Source organism: Rhinocladiella mackenziei (assembly GCF_000835555.1).
Source record: "Rhinocladiella mackenziei CBS 650.93 unplaced genomic scaffold supercont1.2, whole genome shotgun sequence".
Taxonomy (NCBI): domain Eukaryota; kingdom Fungi; phylum Ascomycota; class Eurotiomycetes; order Chaetothyriales; family Herpotrichiellaceae; genus Rhinocladiella; species Rhinocladiella mackenziei.
This window is the reverse complement of record NW_013550603.1, coordinates 4,707,700-4,725,589: the sequence shown is the minus strand read 5'-3', so window position 1 is coordinate 4,725,589 and position 17,890 is coordinate 4,707,700. Positions and strand designations below refer to the sequence as shown.

The 17,890-nt window shown below is 49.8% G+C and overlaps 6 protein-coding genes across 6 annotated transcripts; 4 read left to right on the top strand and 2 right to left on the bottom strand.

The window, feature by feature from the left end:
- Window positions 1–1,790: 1,790 nt before the first annotated feature.
- Z518_03463 (uncharacterized protein) lies at window positions 1,791–3,696 on the top strand (the record flags this gene model as incomplete). Its single annotated transcript, XM_013420488.1, has 4 exons — window positions 1,791–2,133; window positions 2,223–2,325; window positions 2,396–3,073; window positions 3,135–3,696. The coding sequence occupies 4 exons, from the start codon at window positions 1,791–1,793 to the stop codon at window positions 3,694–3,696; spliced, it is 1,686 nt and encodes a 561-aa protein (XP_013275942.1).
- Window positions 3,697–6,264: 2,568 nt separating this feature from the next.
- Window positions 6,265–6,765, top strand: Z518_03462 (uncharacterized protein; the record flags this gene model as incomplete). Its single annotated transcript, XM_013420487.1, has 2 exons — window positions 6,265–6,468; window positions 6,499–6,765. 2 exons carry the CDS (start codon window positions 6,265–6,267, stop codon window positions 6,763–6,765), a joined length of 471 nt encoding a protein of 156 aa, XP_013275941.1.
- Window positions 6,766–7,260: 495 nt separating this feature from the next.
- Z518_03461 (uncharacterized protein) lies at window positions 7,261–10,002 on the top strand (the record flags this gene model as incomplete). The annotated part of the gene is made up of 1 exon (XM_013420486.1): window positions 7,261–10,002. The coding sequence occupies one exon, from the start codon at window positions 7,261–7,263 to the stop codon at window positions 10,000–10,002; it is 2,742 nt and encodes a 913-aa protein (XP_013275940.1).
- Window positions 10,003–10,796: 794 nt separating this feature from the next.
- Window positions 10,797–11,435, top strand: Z518_03460 (uncharacterized protein; the record flags this gene model as incomplete). The annotated part of the gene is made up of 1 exon (XM_013420485.1): window positions 10,797–11,435. One exon carries the CDS (start codon window positions 10,797–10,799, stop codon window positions 11,433–11,435), a length of 639 nt encoding a protein of 212 aa, XP_013275939.1.
- Window positions 11,436–11,701: 266 nt separating this feature from the next.
- Z518_03459 (glycine cleavage system H protein) lies at window positions 11,702–12,324 on the bottom strand (the record flags this gene model as incomplete). The annotated part of the gene is made up of 2 exons (XM_013420484.1): window positions 11,702–12,132; window positions 12,180–12,324. The coding sequence occupies 2 exons, from the start codon at window positions 12,322–12,324 to the stop codon at window positions 11,702–11,704; spliced, it is 576 nt and encodes a 191-aa protein (XP_013275938.1).
- A 1,090-nt stretch (window positions 12,325–13,414) lies between these two features.
- On the bottom strand, window positions 13,415–15,082 carry Z518_03458 (uncharacterized protein; the record flags this gene model as incomplete). The annotated part of the gene is made up of 1 exon (XM_013420483.1): window positions 13,415–15,082. One exon carries the CDS (start codon window positions 15,080–15,082, stop codon window positions 13,415–13,417), a length of 1,668 nt encoding a protein of 555 aa, XP_013275937.1.
- Between the last annotated feature and the right edge of the window lie 2,808 nt (window positions 15,083–17,890).

Sequence of the window (17,890 nt, the reverse complement as noted above, 5' to 3'; positions counted from 1 at the left end):
CCGATCTCGTCGGCAAGCCGTCTTCCTCTAGTAAACTCTCTCATAGTAGAATTGAACCTCTTTCACTGCCGTTAGACCGTGCTAACTTGGGTATAAAGAGCAACCTATTGGCAATTGTACAACGGATCCATGTACGGTCGATGAAATGAAAATCCAGGTTATAAACAATCAGCAGGGAAACATATATTCTGCCGGCTTGATCAGAATGGGTGTCTTACCCGACTTTTCAATGAAGTTACTGGTCTCGCATTAGCGATCAGGCGCTCAAACACGGTACGAATCGTTGCTTTTCATCGCAAGAAACCCTTTGAGGACAGCCCAGAAACTCGCACCACCGTTCGCTGCAGGACCGATTCAGTACACTGAAAAGTAAGCCCAAAATCCTCCAGAGACTGATCAGATATCGCTTGGACTGCACACCTTACCATATAGACCATTCTTTCAGTGGGGCACCCTGTTCGATGAACGTGTCTGGCAGCAGTTCTCTTCCAGAGAGGAGTTTTGTGCTTGATGATTCCAAGGACGCTACCTCGTTCTTTGATGACGACAAACAATGGATATATGACATTGGAAACCCCCCTGGTTATAAGGAGAAGGGCGTGACAAAGTGATTAGTACCGACTGAAAAATAAAATTTCCGACATCAAGCACGAGGTGGGGCTCACAATTATCGTTCTTCATGCATTTTCATACTTGTATCTTCGAGCTACATTGGATGCATTGATGGAACCACTGCGCATGCGGCTCGGGTCTTGCCGCAAACTTGCACGCCGGATAGGCGCCACGTCACTTCCATCATCCAATAAGCCATTGTGGTCACAAACTCATTGCCTGGCCGCGGTTTATTCCGCCGGAAATACCTCGCCCTCCAAGCCTCGTCGACGAGTCAGGCTACGAGCCAAGAAGCCGAAGCGAGGACATTGGTTGGCTCGCTGATAACCCGGCATCCACATTTGGGGAGTCGGATCTTCCGCAGACTTTCTTCCCCTTTTCCTTGTCCCGCGTACCAAGGTCACATCGACTGGAAGTTCGATTAACACTGGGATTGGGGGGAAGGGAAATTGGAAACTAACGTCATCTGCTGCTCTATCGCAGGCCGAACACATCTTCCCTAATCCAGGCCACGTCAGCTTCGGGACTAGAGCTGAAACTTGTGAGCAATTATGACTGAGTACCTCGATTATCACAACAACCCCGGTAAGACATTAGAAACGGTCGAGTCCAATGCTGTTATCGTATTGGATCTAGCGAAATATCGACATGAGCTATTCCCCCTGGCAAGTTCCTCCGATAACACCTGTCAAAAGCAACCTCGATATCTAATCTATTTCGCGTTCGGTAGAAACGGATCCTAACGGAATAGAAAATGCGCGGAGTATCCAACCAATGGGACACAGGCCGCATGGTCCCGTTTTCTGTCCACCCCTTACAGCTCGCGTTCTCCCTTAAACTCTATTTGATAGTGGTTTCCGGTTCTCGTTTTGCCGGAACCTCTATATATCCGACGGGCTGAAGCCTCGTACTGGTCGAAGAGTGAAATTCGTTTCGGATAAGTGACGGATAGGTACGAGGGGCGTTAGGTAAGGATGGTAGGTTGAACTCTGGGCCCGGATAAGTTCGTATGGAGAAAGTTCTAGGCCCGACCCCGTGGAGAAGTAATAAAGTGGTGCAAGTCTCTAGCATAGTCATATACTAATATCTGGAGGTGATCACCTTCGGATCATACCAATCTTCCTCTCCTGCTCTTTTGTCTCTGCATCATTTCACACTCAATAGGACCCATCGGTAGCATGACGACGGAAAACTCTCTTAGACCCCCTGAAAAAGCCTCGCCTACGGCTCAACCTGTAGAACCGGTCGAGTCCATCGACACCATCGCCGCCGCGTTCAAGGCTGCACCAGGCACCGAGATCCTTTACGACCAGGAGGGGGAGCGTGGCTCCGTCTCCCAGCGGCTGCATAAACTGCAGCATGTCCGACATGGAGATGGTCACATCTTGTTGGTCCCACAGCCATCCTTAACGGATCCCAACGATCCGCTACGCTGGTCCACGCTCAAGAAATGGGCCGCCTTTGGCAACGGGCTGTATTACGCTTTTCTCGGGTCGGTGACAGGGCCGATCATGGCAGCTTGTGAGTTCTTCTCCACCCCGGCCTCTGTGATCCGAGGGAAGGAGACGTGTTTTTACCCCTTTGACTGATACGTTGCGAATGAATATTAGGGTTGGTCACTGGTGCAGCGTCGTTGGACGTTCCCTTGAGGAACATGGCTTACGCCACGGGAGCCACCTTGATTTGTCAGGGAGTGGCCAACACTTTGTGGATGTAAGTCATATCCCCCTTATCAATCACTGCGGCGGGTGTAGTAGCCCTGACTTGGAGATTTGAACCAAAGGCCATTCGCGATCAAATATGGCCGCCGACCGGTCTACCTGCTCTCGACCTTCCTGATGGGACTTGCGTGCGTATGGCTGGGCGTCGCCAGTCAGAAGTCCTATCTTTCCTTACTCCTTGCGCGCGCGTTTTTGGGCGCATGGGAAGCCCCCATCGAGTCCATCGTTCCCAGCACCATCACCGACATCTTCTTCCTGCATGACCGAGGCTCCAAGGTGGCCATGTACGGTCTCTCGGTGCTCGGAGGGAATGAGCTCGGACCCGTCCTCTCGGCCTTCATGATCCAGGCTTTGGGAATGGACTGGGCATATTATATCGTCGCCATCTTCATCGGAATCAACGTCCTCACCATGTTTTTCTTCATGCCCGAAACCAGGTTTCTGGGGTCTCGACCATCCATCCTGACGGATGTGACCGAGAGCTCGGGAGTGAAGGAGGGGGCATACCACCTCGAGGTTCACGAGGATGAAGAGCATCTAGCTCCAAAGAAACGGACCTTCGTTCAAGCCCTTGCTTTTTGGGGCCAGGGAGATCCCGAAGTCAGCCTCTGGCGCGCCTTCTTGCGCCCCTTTGTCTTGCTCGCCTATCCGACCGTAGTCTGGGCGTGCTTCATCTATGGCATGGCCTTGAGCTGGAACGTCCTTCTGGCTGTCCTGACGGGCCAATTGTTTTCTCCACCGTGAGTTGCCCCCGTCTATTCCCAAATTTCTATCGGGTGCTAACGGAAGAATGCCCTCCAGGCCCTACTCTTTCGACTCAGAGTCACAAGGCCTGGTCTTTCTCTCCCCCTTGGTCGGCTCACTAATAGGCACTTACCTGTGTGGACCAATGGCTGACAGCATCGCTAATTACTACACCCGTCGCAACCATGGCATTCGGGAACCCGAAATGCGTCTGCCGACCTGCATTGTCGCTGCTGCTCTGACCTTCTTTGGTGCCCTCATGGCCGGTCTCTGCTTCACGCATCAAACTCATTGGGCCGGGCCCGTCGTTGGAATCGGCGTTTTGAGTACTGGTGCTCAAATGGGAGCGACACTGGGCATGAATTACGCTCTGGACTGCCACAAAGAGCTGTCAGTCGAGCTCATGGTGACTGTTGCGTCGCTCAAATCTGCCATTGCCTGGATCTGGACTTGGGTAGCCAATGACTGGCTGACCGATGACGGGCCTTTGGTCGTGTTTTTATCCATTGGCGCCGTGAGCGTGGTTGTGTACCTGTCCACCATTGTCTTTTACCTCCGCGGCAAAGCCATTCGAACTTGGCTCCTCGAGAAAGACATTTTGAAACTCTTGGGTCTGTGAACAGTCCGGGTAAGACATTGGAACACTCCTACGAGCATTAGTCGCTGAAATGGTGGAGTGCCATTACCAGGCTGTTTCTATCCGGATCTGCGAGGCATCGACGGTATAACCTGACATCTTCATGTACTCTCATAACGCTGTACTGGTCGGAAGCAAACTGAAAAGCCCGCTCACCAATTATATGATCAAGCCTGAAGTGCCTGTGGCTTTTCCAAAGAGCTAGAATACTGAGAATGGCGAACCACATAGTGCGATTTGATGTCTTTTCCATGAAACTGACGACGATTCTGGATTGACGTCGGTCTGATGGTCATAGCAGAGGTTGTCGAGCATGGGAATTCGTTCTCGCCGCCACAGTTTTTGGAGGCCCAAATTTGAAACCGGCTCTTTCTTTGCCTTTACCCATTCTAGCTCCCTCTTTTTCTCCGTGCGAGAAGACAAATCGTAAAAGGGGAGAGACATTGTTGGATCTTCCATCGTGCCCCTTGCCTTGTTGATTTTTCTGATGACCCTGCGGCTCCCATTTCTTGTTTCCATCTCCTGCCCCCTTTCTCCGCCCTATTCTACCTTTTTCCCAGTAAGTATGAAACCTATGATCCTCCTCCCAATCATCCACGTGTTTCGCTAAACACCCCAAGGAATCAGGGAGGCCGTAAGACGTCCTCGCACGATTCTTGGTTGACGAAAATCAAATCTAATTGGCTCGCGGGATTTCCGAGATCAGCTTGACCACCCCTTACAATGTGCGTCCAGTGGCGATTGCTGGATTCTAGAATGAGAGATGCAAACCTCAAGGTAATCAAGAAGATGTTCTCGGCCCGAGGAAATTGTTGCCTGTGGAGGTGTAGGGGGGCCCAAAGAGTTTCCTCGGTTGCCGTCACCGTCCTTCCACCACACTTGTTCTCACACCAAGAACCAGGCGCAAAATCACCCCCTCGCGCAGCTTAATCATTGCCTTCCTGTGCTTGTTTGGCCAACCAAGTTCTACAGCGTGTCTAAATTTTGCTGGCAACCATTGGGTAGAGAATCGGACAACTACGAGAAGCAACTTCTTCATCAATCAGCGTTTCTAGTCGCCGTGGACTCATCATGTCAGCAAAATTAGCTCCAACTAACATCGCATCCAGCCCCCCAGGGACAAACGTCTCAAATCGGTCTGAAAGAAGACGCCTGGCCCTTGTGAGCGATGTCGAGAGAAAAGAATCAAGCTGCCTGCGCCAGCTCCGGTCCTAACCTCAGTCTCTTAACTTGCAGCCGTGTGATGGCGTTCTGCTGCGCGATCAGTGTTCGAGAAAAGGCCACAATTCTGTCTTCACGTTCCCGTCTTCGATTGGAAGCAATGCACTGGCGGAGGATGTTGTTCGTGACCAGTCTAGTTAATGATACTTGCTCACAAATTGTTTCAGCAAATTACATCTTGTGCTGTCTCGAATCAACCGGTGAGAGTCAACCATGACGCAAAGAAATCTTTATACTTTCGAGTGGCACAAGGACTGTGCAGTCCACCACCATTTTTGAACGGCTATCCTGCAGATCAGGTGCACTGGTCGAGCATCTCCTCAAGTTCTCATATTGACAACTCCAGCTGATTGGTGATGACGGCACGGATGTGGAACGATTTCCCATTGGTTTCATCCGCCCCTGTAGTAGAGGTAGCGAATGTAATTCGGCGAATATTGAAGCTTGTAAGTGCAACTTGTACCAAAATCATCTTGAAGATCATGCGATCTACGCTGACCGCCGTTCAAGGTGAATCTTTCGAGAGAGACTGAAAGTGCTAGCATCTTTACCGAACAATTACCTGTGGAGGCTCTTCGAGAGGAGCAGCTGCAGTGGCACGCGTCGTTGTCAGCCCACCTTCGGTTCTCCTCCAAGGACAAGTTTGGATTCCACGACCAAAAGGGCACCCTGCAGTCAGAGCAAGTCAGCATGGCGGCTTACGGATCCGTGAGTGTGGTCCCTTTGGCCTTTGTTCCCTTCCCTCCGGGTATCGCTTCGCACTCCGACTAATTCTTATCTCTCTTACGCTATAGTCTTGCCATGATAATCCTACGCTAAAACTTTATCAGCAAGTCTCCGTCTGATTCCAACAATCGTGGCTCTTACCACACGGGCCGGCAAGAAACCTTGTACAGAGCATCATGTATCGACGCGGTTTGTGACATGATCAGTCATATCCACGGACTCTTCGCCCTCGCCCAGAGCTTGAGACGTTGGATTTGTCATTGCTTTTACCGCTTGCAAGCAACCTTGCTGTCATTGACGAAGCTAACTGACTTTTAAGTACGAAGGAAACGCAATATGTTTGTCATTTTATACGGTAGGTTGAGGATGTCCGAAGTTGGCATAAAAGCGAAACAGAGCAGCGATTTGCGAGTAAAGTATGTCACAGCATAATTGACTAGGCATCTGAGGCGATCATTACCCGCCATGCATAAGACGAAACGCTTGATGCGGCCTCAAGGATGACCTCCCTCGGGGCAATGGTTGGCATCGCCGGCGGTTCGAGATATATGTGAGAAATGCTTTTGCTGTCTTGGCCCTGGAGGCGAAACACGACACTTGGCGATGCTTTGCTCGGGATTGAAGAAGGATGGCACTTTTGCGGAGTACGCGATTGTACCGTCGAGGGACATGATTCGACTTCCCGAGGGTGTTCTCGATCAACTGATAGCACCAATACCGTCCCGCCGGGTTACGGCATATAAAGCCATCAAAGTCAGTGAAGCAGCCCCCGGCCAACGGATAGCCACCCCTAAAGGGGGAGGAGGGGTGCGAGCGTCGGGTATCTAATTTGCAAAGGCCATGGGATACCGAGTGACGGCCATTGATGTTGGAGAGACCAAAAAGGGGCATTGCCTTCAGTTGGGCGCTGAGGCATATTTCGATGCAAAGAAAGATCGACGAAGTTGCGGTGCGAGCCTTGACAGGAGATGGGGCAGCAACGGTTCTGGTGAAGGCGAACTCCAGCAATGCCTACCAGTCTACCTTGGGACTGTCGAGATGGTGAGCCTGGACGATCTGAGTGACACTGCGAAGAATCTTGGAAAGGTTGGAAGCCAGAGTTGAGTTGACTGTTAAGATAGACATCGGTGAAATATGTGATTCGCTTCTGAGATTGATTGATTGAATCTATCTGAGCGAGGTGCAAGCTAGAAAAAGGGGGGTATTATTCTGTACACCGACTTTTGTTATTCTGTACATCGGAAAACCTGCTTATTCTGTACACTATGCCTCAACTCTCCCTATTCTGTACACCACCACCTCTCTCTCGCCTTATTCTGTACACTTAACGCTCTCATCCTGTTATTCTGTACACCGCACTAACAGAGCTTATCGCCGTTGACCTGGCGACGGCGAGAAAACACTAGTAAGTGGCGTAGCTGTAAAGGGTTGACGCGTTAAACTCTCCTCGTTATAGGTGGTTACGAAGCAATAAACACATTTAATTCTCTTTCCTTAGTAGATAAATACCGTGCATTTGAGCTTCTCTGTGTATTATTCTCTACTCTGTGAATTATTGACAGCCTTCTTGCTCTCGCGTAACCACAGTTTATCGCACTTATGGAAGCCCCTCAAAATCCTCGCTTTTCAACACCAGAATTCTACCAATTCAGCTCAGATGATGACGATTTCAAGAGTGCTCGAGAGTCTCTATCTTCTATAAGCGATGTATCCGAAAACTGGACTGGTTTCTCTCCAGGAACCGCCGAAAACCCAATTGATGTTGAGAGCGCTCCGCCAGTATCATGCCCATCCTTTAGCGATTCATTCGACGACGAGATTGAAATTCCTGCCCCCAAAACACTCGATCAAAACGGCGAAAAACTTCAGTGGGATTCTCTTGATTTAGCCTTCGAGGCTCTACAAGCTTTCGCAAAAGAAAATGGCTTTGCGGTGAAAAAACATACTCGCAAGTTGCGCGATGGTCGAGTTGTGATGCAATATATAAACTGTGTCCGAGGTGGACAACGCAACACCACTAAGGTGTCAACACCAAATCGAAAAAGACGATCGAAGAGCCTAATTGCAGAGAATCCTTGTCAATTTCGGGCTTGTTTGAAGGAGGTGAACCAGACGAGACAATGGGTTCTCGAATTACTTGAAGGATCGCATAATCACGTCGCCGCCGACGAAAGCAAAGTGTTTGCGGTACATCGACGTAATGCTCGAAAGGCCCAGCCTCGTATCCTTCAACAAATTCACGCGGATGTTGAAGTAGGTATCGAAACCAAGAGATCATGGCACTCCATCAGAAAAATGAATCCTACCACTCCAATCACTCTACAAGACGTGCGCAATCAACGATATAGATACTCTGCGGTTCTTGATGAAGGTCTACCAGCAATTCAGGCGTTAATTCGAGATCTTGACGGCGCGTTTGCTCATCAGGAAGTTCTGGACGAGTATAATCATTTAGTACATATACTCTTCTTTCAATACTCCTCCTTACAGCTGCTTCGACGATGGCCATTTGCTCTAGCAATTGATTGCACTTACAAAACGAATCGTCACGGCCTCTACCTCTGTCAAATCATTGGTATGACGTCTCTTAACACCTCGTTCGTCATTGGTCAAGCATTTCTAAGCAATGAAGACAAGGAAGCATTTGTATTCGTGCTGCGTTGGCTACGAGAGTTCTATATAAAGATGAGTCTTCCTTCGCCGACATCGATAACGACAGATAAGGCAGGAGGCCTTCTAGCGGCCCTTAAAGAGGTCTGGCCACAGATTCCGCACTTAATTTGCGTCTGGCACGTCAACAACGACGTTGAAGCGCATTGTAAAGTGTTGTGGCGAAGGAAATATGACAATCAGCAAGGTCATATGTCCGCCGCGGAGAGAAAGTCTCAAGTCGACAATATGTGGAAGTCTCTACTCGTCGATTGGCGCCAGGTTATTTACGCGACTTCAGAGATCGAGTGCGACAACGCATGGGGAAATCTTTACACCAAATGGATAGAGGACAATAAAGAGGTCGTCGTCTATCTCAGAGACACTTGGATGAGTTGTAAAGAGCGATTTTGCGAGGCGTGGACATCGTTTTTTATGCATTTCGGGAACGCGACAACATCAAGAGTTGAGAGTATGCATAAAGCGGTGAAGAGCGATTTGCCGCATAGACAATCGCACCTCCGGGGTGCGATTAGAACTTTTCAGGCCTACAACGAGCGTCTGAACGAGCAAACTGAGCATCGCCTCGCTGACGAGCGAATTAGAATCGATTTACGACTTCGTCATGACAGCGTCTTCTTCGGCCTTCATACCAGGATTTCCTCATTTGCTCTAAAGAAGGTGTTAGAGCACGTCGAGTATTTCAAGCGACAACCATTTGCTGGTATCGGTTGTTGCACAAATCGCTTTACTCGTCAGTGGGGTCTCCCTTGCGCTCATCTTTATCATCAAAGAAAGGCCCTTCGTGCCTCTCTAGAAATCGATGACTTTCATGCTCAATGGCGTCTTGAAACCCTCAAAAAGCTACCGCCAATTGACCCTCTATATCTACTGAAAGATCCGGTAAAGGTAAGATCACGCCTCGAGGCAAAGTCAAATAAACGTGAATTATCATTGGTTGAGGTGGTGCGTAATGAGGGTCTCTCCGTATCTACTCAAGACTCTCAGATGAACCAAATACTACCTAATCAACGCCGGATTACCATAGAGTCTTCTCAACAAGTATCGACGACGACTTCTAGTCTTTCCTCACGACAAGAAGAGGCATCAGAATCTCGACCTCGTATAACGCACCACCCGGCCTCTATTGAGACGATATTAAAGCCTCTAGACGACTTAACACCTCTTCCGTTATATCACATCTCTATGGGTGACGACATCGAACTAGGAGGCTTTCGTATGGCCTCGGAACTCGTGAACTGGGAGCAATATCACGGACTAGGCGGTGCATCATTCGCTCGTCAGTGGAAGAATGAAACAGCGTGGTGTCCAGACCCTCAGGCTTTTAAACATCGTCCTGAGGAGAATTTCGAGTGGTCAAGCGACGAGGAGGACTACTTTGCAGATTTAAAGGATGACAGGATTGTTAGTAAGTCGGCCAGGAACGATTTACTAGCAATTCGTAAGAGTATCGTGCTGAATCAGTTGTGGCTACAAGACAAAAGGCGGAAATATGGGGCCATCGATCCACGACTTCTTGAAACGTCAGAATCTACAACTGTGAATCCTGATGTTAACCACCACCTTGAGGAGCCTTTCGAGACTGTTGTGGAGCCCCAGCAAAGTCTACGAAGGTCTTATAGGTATCGTAGACGCAAAAGGCACTTCGATGAACTAGATGAGAGCAATTGATGCCGATTCGTGGCTTCCACAGCCGGATTTATATAGAGCATACCATCGTTAACCATCATTTCTACATTCTACGTTCTACGTTCTACGTTCTGTACAGGCTTAGATGTTGCGACATCACGTATCTTCGAATTGCGCAGATAACCGGAAAAACAAAAATCCGGACCAATCAGAGGCGGTGTACAGAATAACAAAATGTGGTGTACAGAATAACATTACCCCTAGAAAAAGGCCACGAAGGCTGCGGTGCACGTGACTAGGCTAGTCCCAATGTGGACTGCCAACACTTAATGCGTCAAAATTCCCCGCTGTTTGACTCAGGTTTCGTTGTCAGACTCAGCAAAGCGAATACTTCGAGCAGGTAATTATAAGCGAACTTGTTCATCGACATGTGTGGGATTCATTCGCCAGATGGCCAGTGCCATCGTGTTCAAGTTGGCGGTTCGGAGAGCTCGGAATCCCATCATTCGGTCACGCCCCTCCCTCCACTCACGATCGTGGGCCGAACCCCAGCTTTCCCCGCAAAGACGGTTGGCCTGCTTGCTCACAATCGCTTGTGAGAGACCTCTCACTCAGCAAATGATGTACAATGTGATACAACAGGGTAACCTTCTACGAAAAAGGTATCCTTATCAGGTGATGAGCACAACCCCTCGTTCAGCACAGGAGCTCTGACCTGCAAACCTTGAATGCTGGCTGCTGACGATGATGATTCAGTGCTCCCTCCCATGAATTTATGGACGAACTGACCTTCAAATACCACCCTTCAGCTTGAGTAAATGCAATTGAATTGAACGATGGCGACACGTCCTCTGTTCCTCGGCCTGGCCTCAGCTGCCAGATCTGGAGTCTTGACTCTTCCACGCCGTACTCCCGCTCGACGATGTCTCTGCGTATCTGCGGCCAGACCTGCATCCACGGTGGCGACTTCAACACCCACTTCGAGCAGCATGGTCAATCAGATTCCTCCCTCCCCCGCTGGACCTGCTCAAGCCGACGACGTAAATGAGACCAAACACTCGGCATTCCTCGGCGAAGCGGACAGCAACGATGGCCACGAGGCCTTCCGGGACACATATGGCCGTCGCCAACCGGCCTTAGAAGCCGACAACGCTGCATTTTTGGGTGAAGCTGATTCTGACGATGCTTTTGAAGTACAGAGAGCCGCAGAGGGAGACAAACATGAAAGCATGGACGCACAGAATGCCGCATTTTTGGGCGAAGCCGACTCGGACGATGGTTTCGAAGCGCTTCGAGCTGCAGAAGGAGATAAGAGGGAGAGTTTGGATGCTCACAACGCGGCATTCTTGGGTGAGGCCGATAGTGACGACGGATTCGAGGCAGACATCGAGGTGCATCCGGAGAAACATCGTCACACGATTGAAGACACGCGAACCAGTGGCTTCCACGGGGAGAGTGGACAACACGACCAGTAAGGGGGGGGATTGGCAAATATTCATATCGGCCGCAAGGCGACCAACGGGAGACACAACGCGGAATGGACGAATTGCGGGCTTGCGCGTGTTGACGGCGAACAATCGGGGTGGGATATCTGGCTGTTCCTATGTACTTCATAAACAATACCATAAATCGGTTATCGTCTTTGGAATCGACGGCCAAGGGTGCCACTCGCCCAAGGAGGTCGTAGGCCTTATCCAAACAACACACGCCCATTACCGAAGGAGATTGCTCGGGGGTATGTTCATTCTTTTTCGAAATTGTCATACTCTTCTTTCGACATCAAGTTGTCCAACTCCGTTGTATCGCTGACTTCAATCTTTGCCAACCAACCTTCGGCTTCGGGACTCTTGTTGATGGTGCCGGGCTTCTCTTCCAAAATCTTGTTGTGATCTGTAATTTTGCCCGACACTGGGGTCATGATGTCCGATGCGGACTTGACAGATTCAACTGCGCCGATCGTGTCACCTCGGGACACATCCATTCCTAGCTCGGGGAGCTCGACGTAGACGACATCTCCGAGCGCCTGGGCTGCGTATTCAGAAATTCCAATGGTCCCTGAGAACTCGCGTGAGTAGATGATCCCAGCGGGAACGGGGTTGCAAACAGTACCGGTCTTGCCATCCGTATCAAGCTCGATCCATTCGTGGTCTTCAGTGTACTTCTTCACATATTCTGCAAATCCGGTCAGTTTCAGACTGGATTGGCTCAGCACCACCTACGAGCAGATCTCGCCGTGAAGTGCCTCCGGGAAGAGCAGGCCCATTGACTCGATTGCAGCGACACTGATGAGGATGAGAGAGCGACTCTCTGTGTAGCTAGCTTCGAGACTGTCGGCACCAGCCGACGCAGAGCTGAAGAACTCATGGTCTTGGGTCTAGATGAGAAAAATGGCGGGTGTGAAATCATCCACAATTTAAAGGGTGTTTAGCCAATCCCGGGGACATATCCGCTGCGCACAATACGGCGGAGTAACTACCTCATACAGGTCCCTGAATGATGTTATCAGCTGAACACTTCATAAACTGGCTACCCCTTTCGACACGCTCCATCACCGCCCTTTGAGATCATTTCGATGAGATTCATCTGTACTTCTATAATACAGTCCGCGCCTTAATGATGTTACATACCCAGGGCAACACCACACCGAGAGCCATGATACTGCAGCATATATACTGCGTGCCGCCGCTGTCGGCGCCCCCCTTTTCCCTCTCCCCCTACCAGTATGATAGACATAAATCCTCGTGAATTGTTTGATGAGATCCCTGAGCACCTTTGATTTGACATGATATTCCCTCGAAATCCGGCAACTCTGGACAAGTCTGATAATGGCACTATGATCAAAGCTGCCAATATCCTTGATCATTGGACTAGGACATGGCCACGTGCATGGCTCCGGGTAAATGGTCGACTGCATGGGAACCCCTGACTTGTGGTCCATTTTGGATCTCGCATGAGCCAATCCAGCTAAACAAGATCCATCTGCACCGAGGAACACTGGTTCTTGCACAAAGCCCTGAGATATAGCACTTACCAATAGCCCGAGGTTTGGATGTGTACTTGTCTCTAGCAGTGAGATTCGTTTGTCTTTAGTCAATGAGTACAGCGATAATTGATACTCACTTTGGGGATGCGGTTGGCTGTGCCAGCATCTGCCACCGTTCCGAAGGATTCAGAGAATCTTTACCGGAACCATTCTTTGGATGACCTTGACAGGCTGTGAAGTCTGAAGGAATGCGTTATTGTTCTATCTAACAAGGGAGCAAGACTGAATAGTGCAAATTGCGATATTGCCAAGCCAACTTCATCACGTGAGATTGCCAAGCAATGAGTCACGTGATTGGCCAACATTTGCATCGCCCCTGGGCACCGAAAGCTTGCCCACATGGTTTACAAAGAGACAATGCTGGCTACGAGATAGATCTCCATGCTACCCGTAACGGCCACCAACAAATTCTCAACCCAGGTGCGGAACATTCCACGTCTCCGTCGCAACATATGCGCCACTAGGAAGGTAGAAAATGGACCGCAGAGCTTCCACGATAATGAATCCTCTCCCGAAACAATATGTCACCATCAACGCTCCCATGATCCACATGATCAATTTAAGAACGCCCCAGAGCGTCCATCCAAAGACCCATCTGCCCAATACTACCCCATACATCATCAATAAACCGATACCGATCGGCGTGACGATGGTCACAATACACACAATCTTCCAGGCCAGTTGCTCCCCTTTAGTCGGGAAATCAAAGTTCCACGCGATCAAGTGCACCGACCCAAAGACCATTGCGCCAATGACAGATCCTATCGATCCAATCCGCAACGGCACGCCTCCAGCTATCCTTTTCATCCACCTGCTCTCGTCGAGGTTCAAATAATGTATCCCATTATTCGGAATCCACGACTCTGCTCGCAGGTACCAAATCGTCGTAGGACCGAGTCTTCCCAACGTTCCGATATCCTCCACCGTTGGCACCTTCACGGCCGGTACATGCACCCGTGTCATGACATCTTTCGGTTTACTCCACAGCATCAAATATGTAAGGAAACTGCACACCGCAAACGCCAGCGTCATGACCTCCAGCTGACTGCTCGGCAGGCCCTGGACCCATCGCATGATCAGTTCAATCCCCAACCACAGGGCCTGAACTATCGCCAAAGCTTTCACGATCGGATCGCCCTTATTCTTGTCTTCGATCTCATTCTCCGAGATCTGCGGCAATTTCGCAATCAACCCATGCTCCCTAGCGTAAAGCAACTGATGCGCGTCCAGGATCCACACGTGGCCTCGCAGAGCCATGAGGTTGTAGTAGTAGCTAGTGTATTTCTGATGCCCGACGTGCAACCATGAGACGTGAGAAAGTAGTTCTTGTATCAGAGGGAGGAACCGGTCGTCACTGGTCCATCGTGGCCGACCCATAGCCAGACTCGACCAGAGGTTCACGCCGTAGCGATAGCGGGAGCGGGACATGCGGACGGCGTAGAATTCGCGGAGGCGGAGGGAAGCATGATCTCGCTCTGCAACACCGACTTTATCGTTGCTTTCCAATACAGTCGAAGATGCGACAGCAGTGATTGATTTGACTGCAGGTCGGTTTTGCTCTAAGTCATCTGTGGTAGCTGCTGTAGTTGAACCAGAAACACCTTCCCCTAGAGGAATGGGCGGACGTAGTCCCTGCGGAGTTGGGATCTCAGCCTCACGCCGACCGTTTCCGTTCCCAAAATCCACCGCGAACCCGCCCATATTGGCCAAAAACGTGTGCGAGAGGCTCCATTCTACGTCATCCTTGCTCGCGAAAGACTTCAAGTGTCCATTCGCGCTCCGCGCGGAAAGCAGATCCATCACAGCTTTCCCCATGATCACCTCAGGAGCCAGCACGTTGATAAACATCCACCAGAGTTTCCGGGCGGCGAGATAGGCCTCGTGGTGGAAGTGTTCGCTAGAGGTGGTGGGCTTGGTTTCGATAGGAACGTTCAGGTGGATGATGCTCCAAGTGCAGAGGAGGATGAGGCTGATGCAGGTCCAGAGAATGTCGAGCGTGCCGCGAATGTTGGGGCTGGAGATGTATTGGGAGATTCCGGTGCTGGAAGGTAATGAACAGTTTGACTGGAAAACCTGCATGATTGTTTGTCTCATGGGGGAGAGCTAGCCCAGGAGGAATAGAGTTCGAGGAGAGGAAGTGCTTTTGATGTCAATGTGCAACTACAGGGCCAAAATGGCAACGATCTTGTAGGTTGCGACAGGTTTGCCATTTTGGGATGCAAATCATCACAAAAGCGGTAGAAAGACAGTAGATGAGGAGGGCTTACACCCTATCAACGTGCTGTGCATATGCCACGTCAGTGATGACGGCTTGAGCTGCTCCAATGCTGGCCTTACACATGGCTTTTCACTGAGATGGTTCAAAATCATCTCGCTTAGATCGATTGTGCTCTTTTCCTTTGGCTGTTTGACGTAAAATTTCGGGACTAGATCAGCGTAGCTAAGTAATGTGAACCTGTGAAACCATCCACCAGTAATCCGGGGGTCTCAGCCTCATCACCCTCGGGTACTTTCTTTGGGTCAGAACAAACAACTCTTCGAGCCATTCGTTTACATTTTTGTCGCTTCATATCTAAATTCCAGCGCGGGAAAATGTCGACTTCCATACTCGAGCTTGAACTAGAATGCCACGTGAGTCGTCTGCCTCGAACGAGATAAGCGAGAGGGAGTTTTGAGTGTTGCCGGTGGCAGCAAATGACATCGAACAATCCCTCAGGAGGAATGAGCAATTGGGAAATATGCGGAATGAGACCAAGGCCGAACTTTGAACTTTGGGTATGAGGCAGACTGGGAGCGTGGACGGCGCAAGATCAAGCAGAACTTTTCTTCATGCAGCGCTGATATCCACTGGACGCACTTTCCAAGTCGTACGGCCTTTTATGGCTACCAATTAATACCTCGGATGCTCGTTGACACCAACACAAGGGATACAAGCAACCGAACTATTTGGCCATAAGTTAGGTGCACCAATTGGTTTCGCACCCACTGGCATCAATCGTATTTACTATCCCACTGGAGAGATCGGTATCGCGCGTGTTACTCGCGGCCTTAATCCTCTCTACTGTGTCTCTTCCGCGGACGTTTAAGTCAAGGAATCGCCACTCACTTCAGAATGAAATTAAAAAGCATTGCCGGGTGGGGGAGCAAGCATTATGATCACCGAAACAAGCCAGTGCTCGAACAGACCTGTGGGAGAGGTATTGAATGGTTTGTTCGCCTCGAAGTGTGAAAATGGCAAGATGCATTCCCGACCTAGCTTTTGACCTAGGAGAAGACAGCGTTAGTTCAAAGCAGTGGATCATAACCGCGCGGGATGATTATTACGACTTACACCGACCTTGGGAGAAGATGACACTGAGAACATTCCTGAATGCAGGTAACGCAACAAAACAAGAAAGTGCTCTTTCAGCGCTGTGGCCGAGGACATTCTGAAAGAACGAGGGTGCCAGAATGTGTCCTGACGAGGGAAGGAGACAGGGGGATAGCCGTACATTGATGAGTATATACCGAATTGAAATAGTAATCGATGCGGCTGGTGCAGCAACCTTTAGATCCGAATATGACTCTTCGTCTCGCTGAGAGCGTAATTGACGTCGCTGTCGTCTATGTAACTCCAAATCGCATGGTGCAGAGCTGTCACAACGCCGTCGCTGGATATCATTGGCTCAATGGATTTGAAGAAGCCGGATTAACTGGACTTATGCGCTTCCGGCTGTCTCGGCAAAGCATCTCCAAAATTGTTGGGCTTTGTCGACTTTGAGAGCTCCGCCTAGAGCAGTCTAGTCGAACAGCACGTCAGCAGGCAGCTCAACGGCTCTTCTAGATCTGTCATCGTTGTAGACATACCAAACCAGAAACCACAATCAGAAACATGATGATCCACTTGAAGATACCCAGTAAATTTTGGCACACGTAAACCCCATTTCAAGACACAACCGTGGATGAAAAAGGTAGCAGTGCTGTACACTGATTCCTCTCTTATTCCACCTATTCACCTCAACTTGGGCGGCGTGGAGAATATACTCACCAAAATTCTCAAATTGGAGCCTGTCCGGCCTAGAAGTGTATGAAGCCATCAGCAAAGATTCAACGTTCCCAGAAAAATAGTGTGCTGAGTAGGCTTCATGGCATTACGATGAGCTTAATGTTTTTCTGCGGACTTACCCAGAAGAACAACATACCCAGTATAGAAGCCTGTCGCTAGATATTTGGTTTCCGGTGTACAAATTCGAGACAATTCTTCTCTCCGCCGTCCTCCAGGTTCACTGCCATCCCAGCGGCTGCGATGATCATACCTGCAACCCATATGAACAGACTGAGTCCGACGCTACCTGGGAGCGAGAAGATCGTGCTCGGTGTCGCAAAGATACCTGTTCCCACTATACGACTAAATATCAGGAAAAAATGCGAGGATGATGCCCATTTGGCGCTTTCTTTCGGAGATGGTGGGTTGTGAATTGGATTTAGAGCCTGTAGCCCGTCGGTCGGCTTATTGGAAAAAGGGTTTCGTGGGTTATCATTGAGGTGCCCTTGCTTGGTTCCAAATCGTGATCTGTTTGAGCAGTGTCTGCAGTTGTTGACGAAGTCGATAAGAGGTGAGGTTGGTGGGAGATGAATGAACGGACGGCGCTGGTCAAACATCTTGATGTCTGACAATCAATGATAGTGGTATGTTCAGACTTCTTGAATGTGGCCCTCCAGAATTATTCCAGTTAATGCAACCTGCGAAGGAAGGTGGCGGTCGCGAACATGTTTCTCCTACCACAACATTGATGTATACTGTCGTACAATCTTTACTCTCAGCGTATATCAACAAAATTCCCTCACATAATCCAGCGTCACATCGTAAGGAATATTTTCTTCTGGATTTTGTTAGCCAAGCAGGTT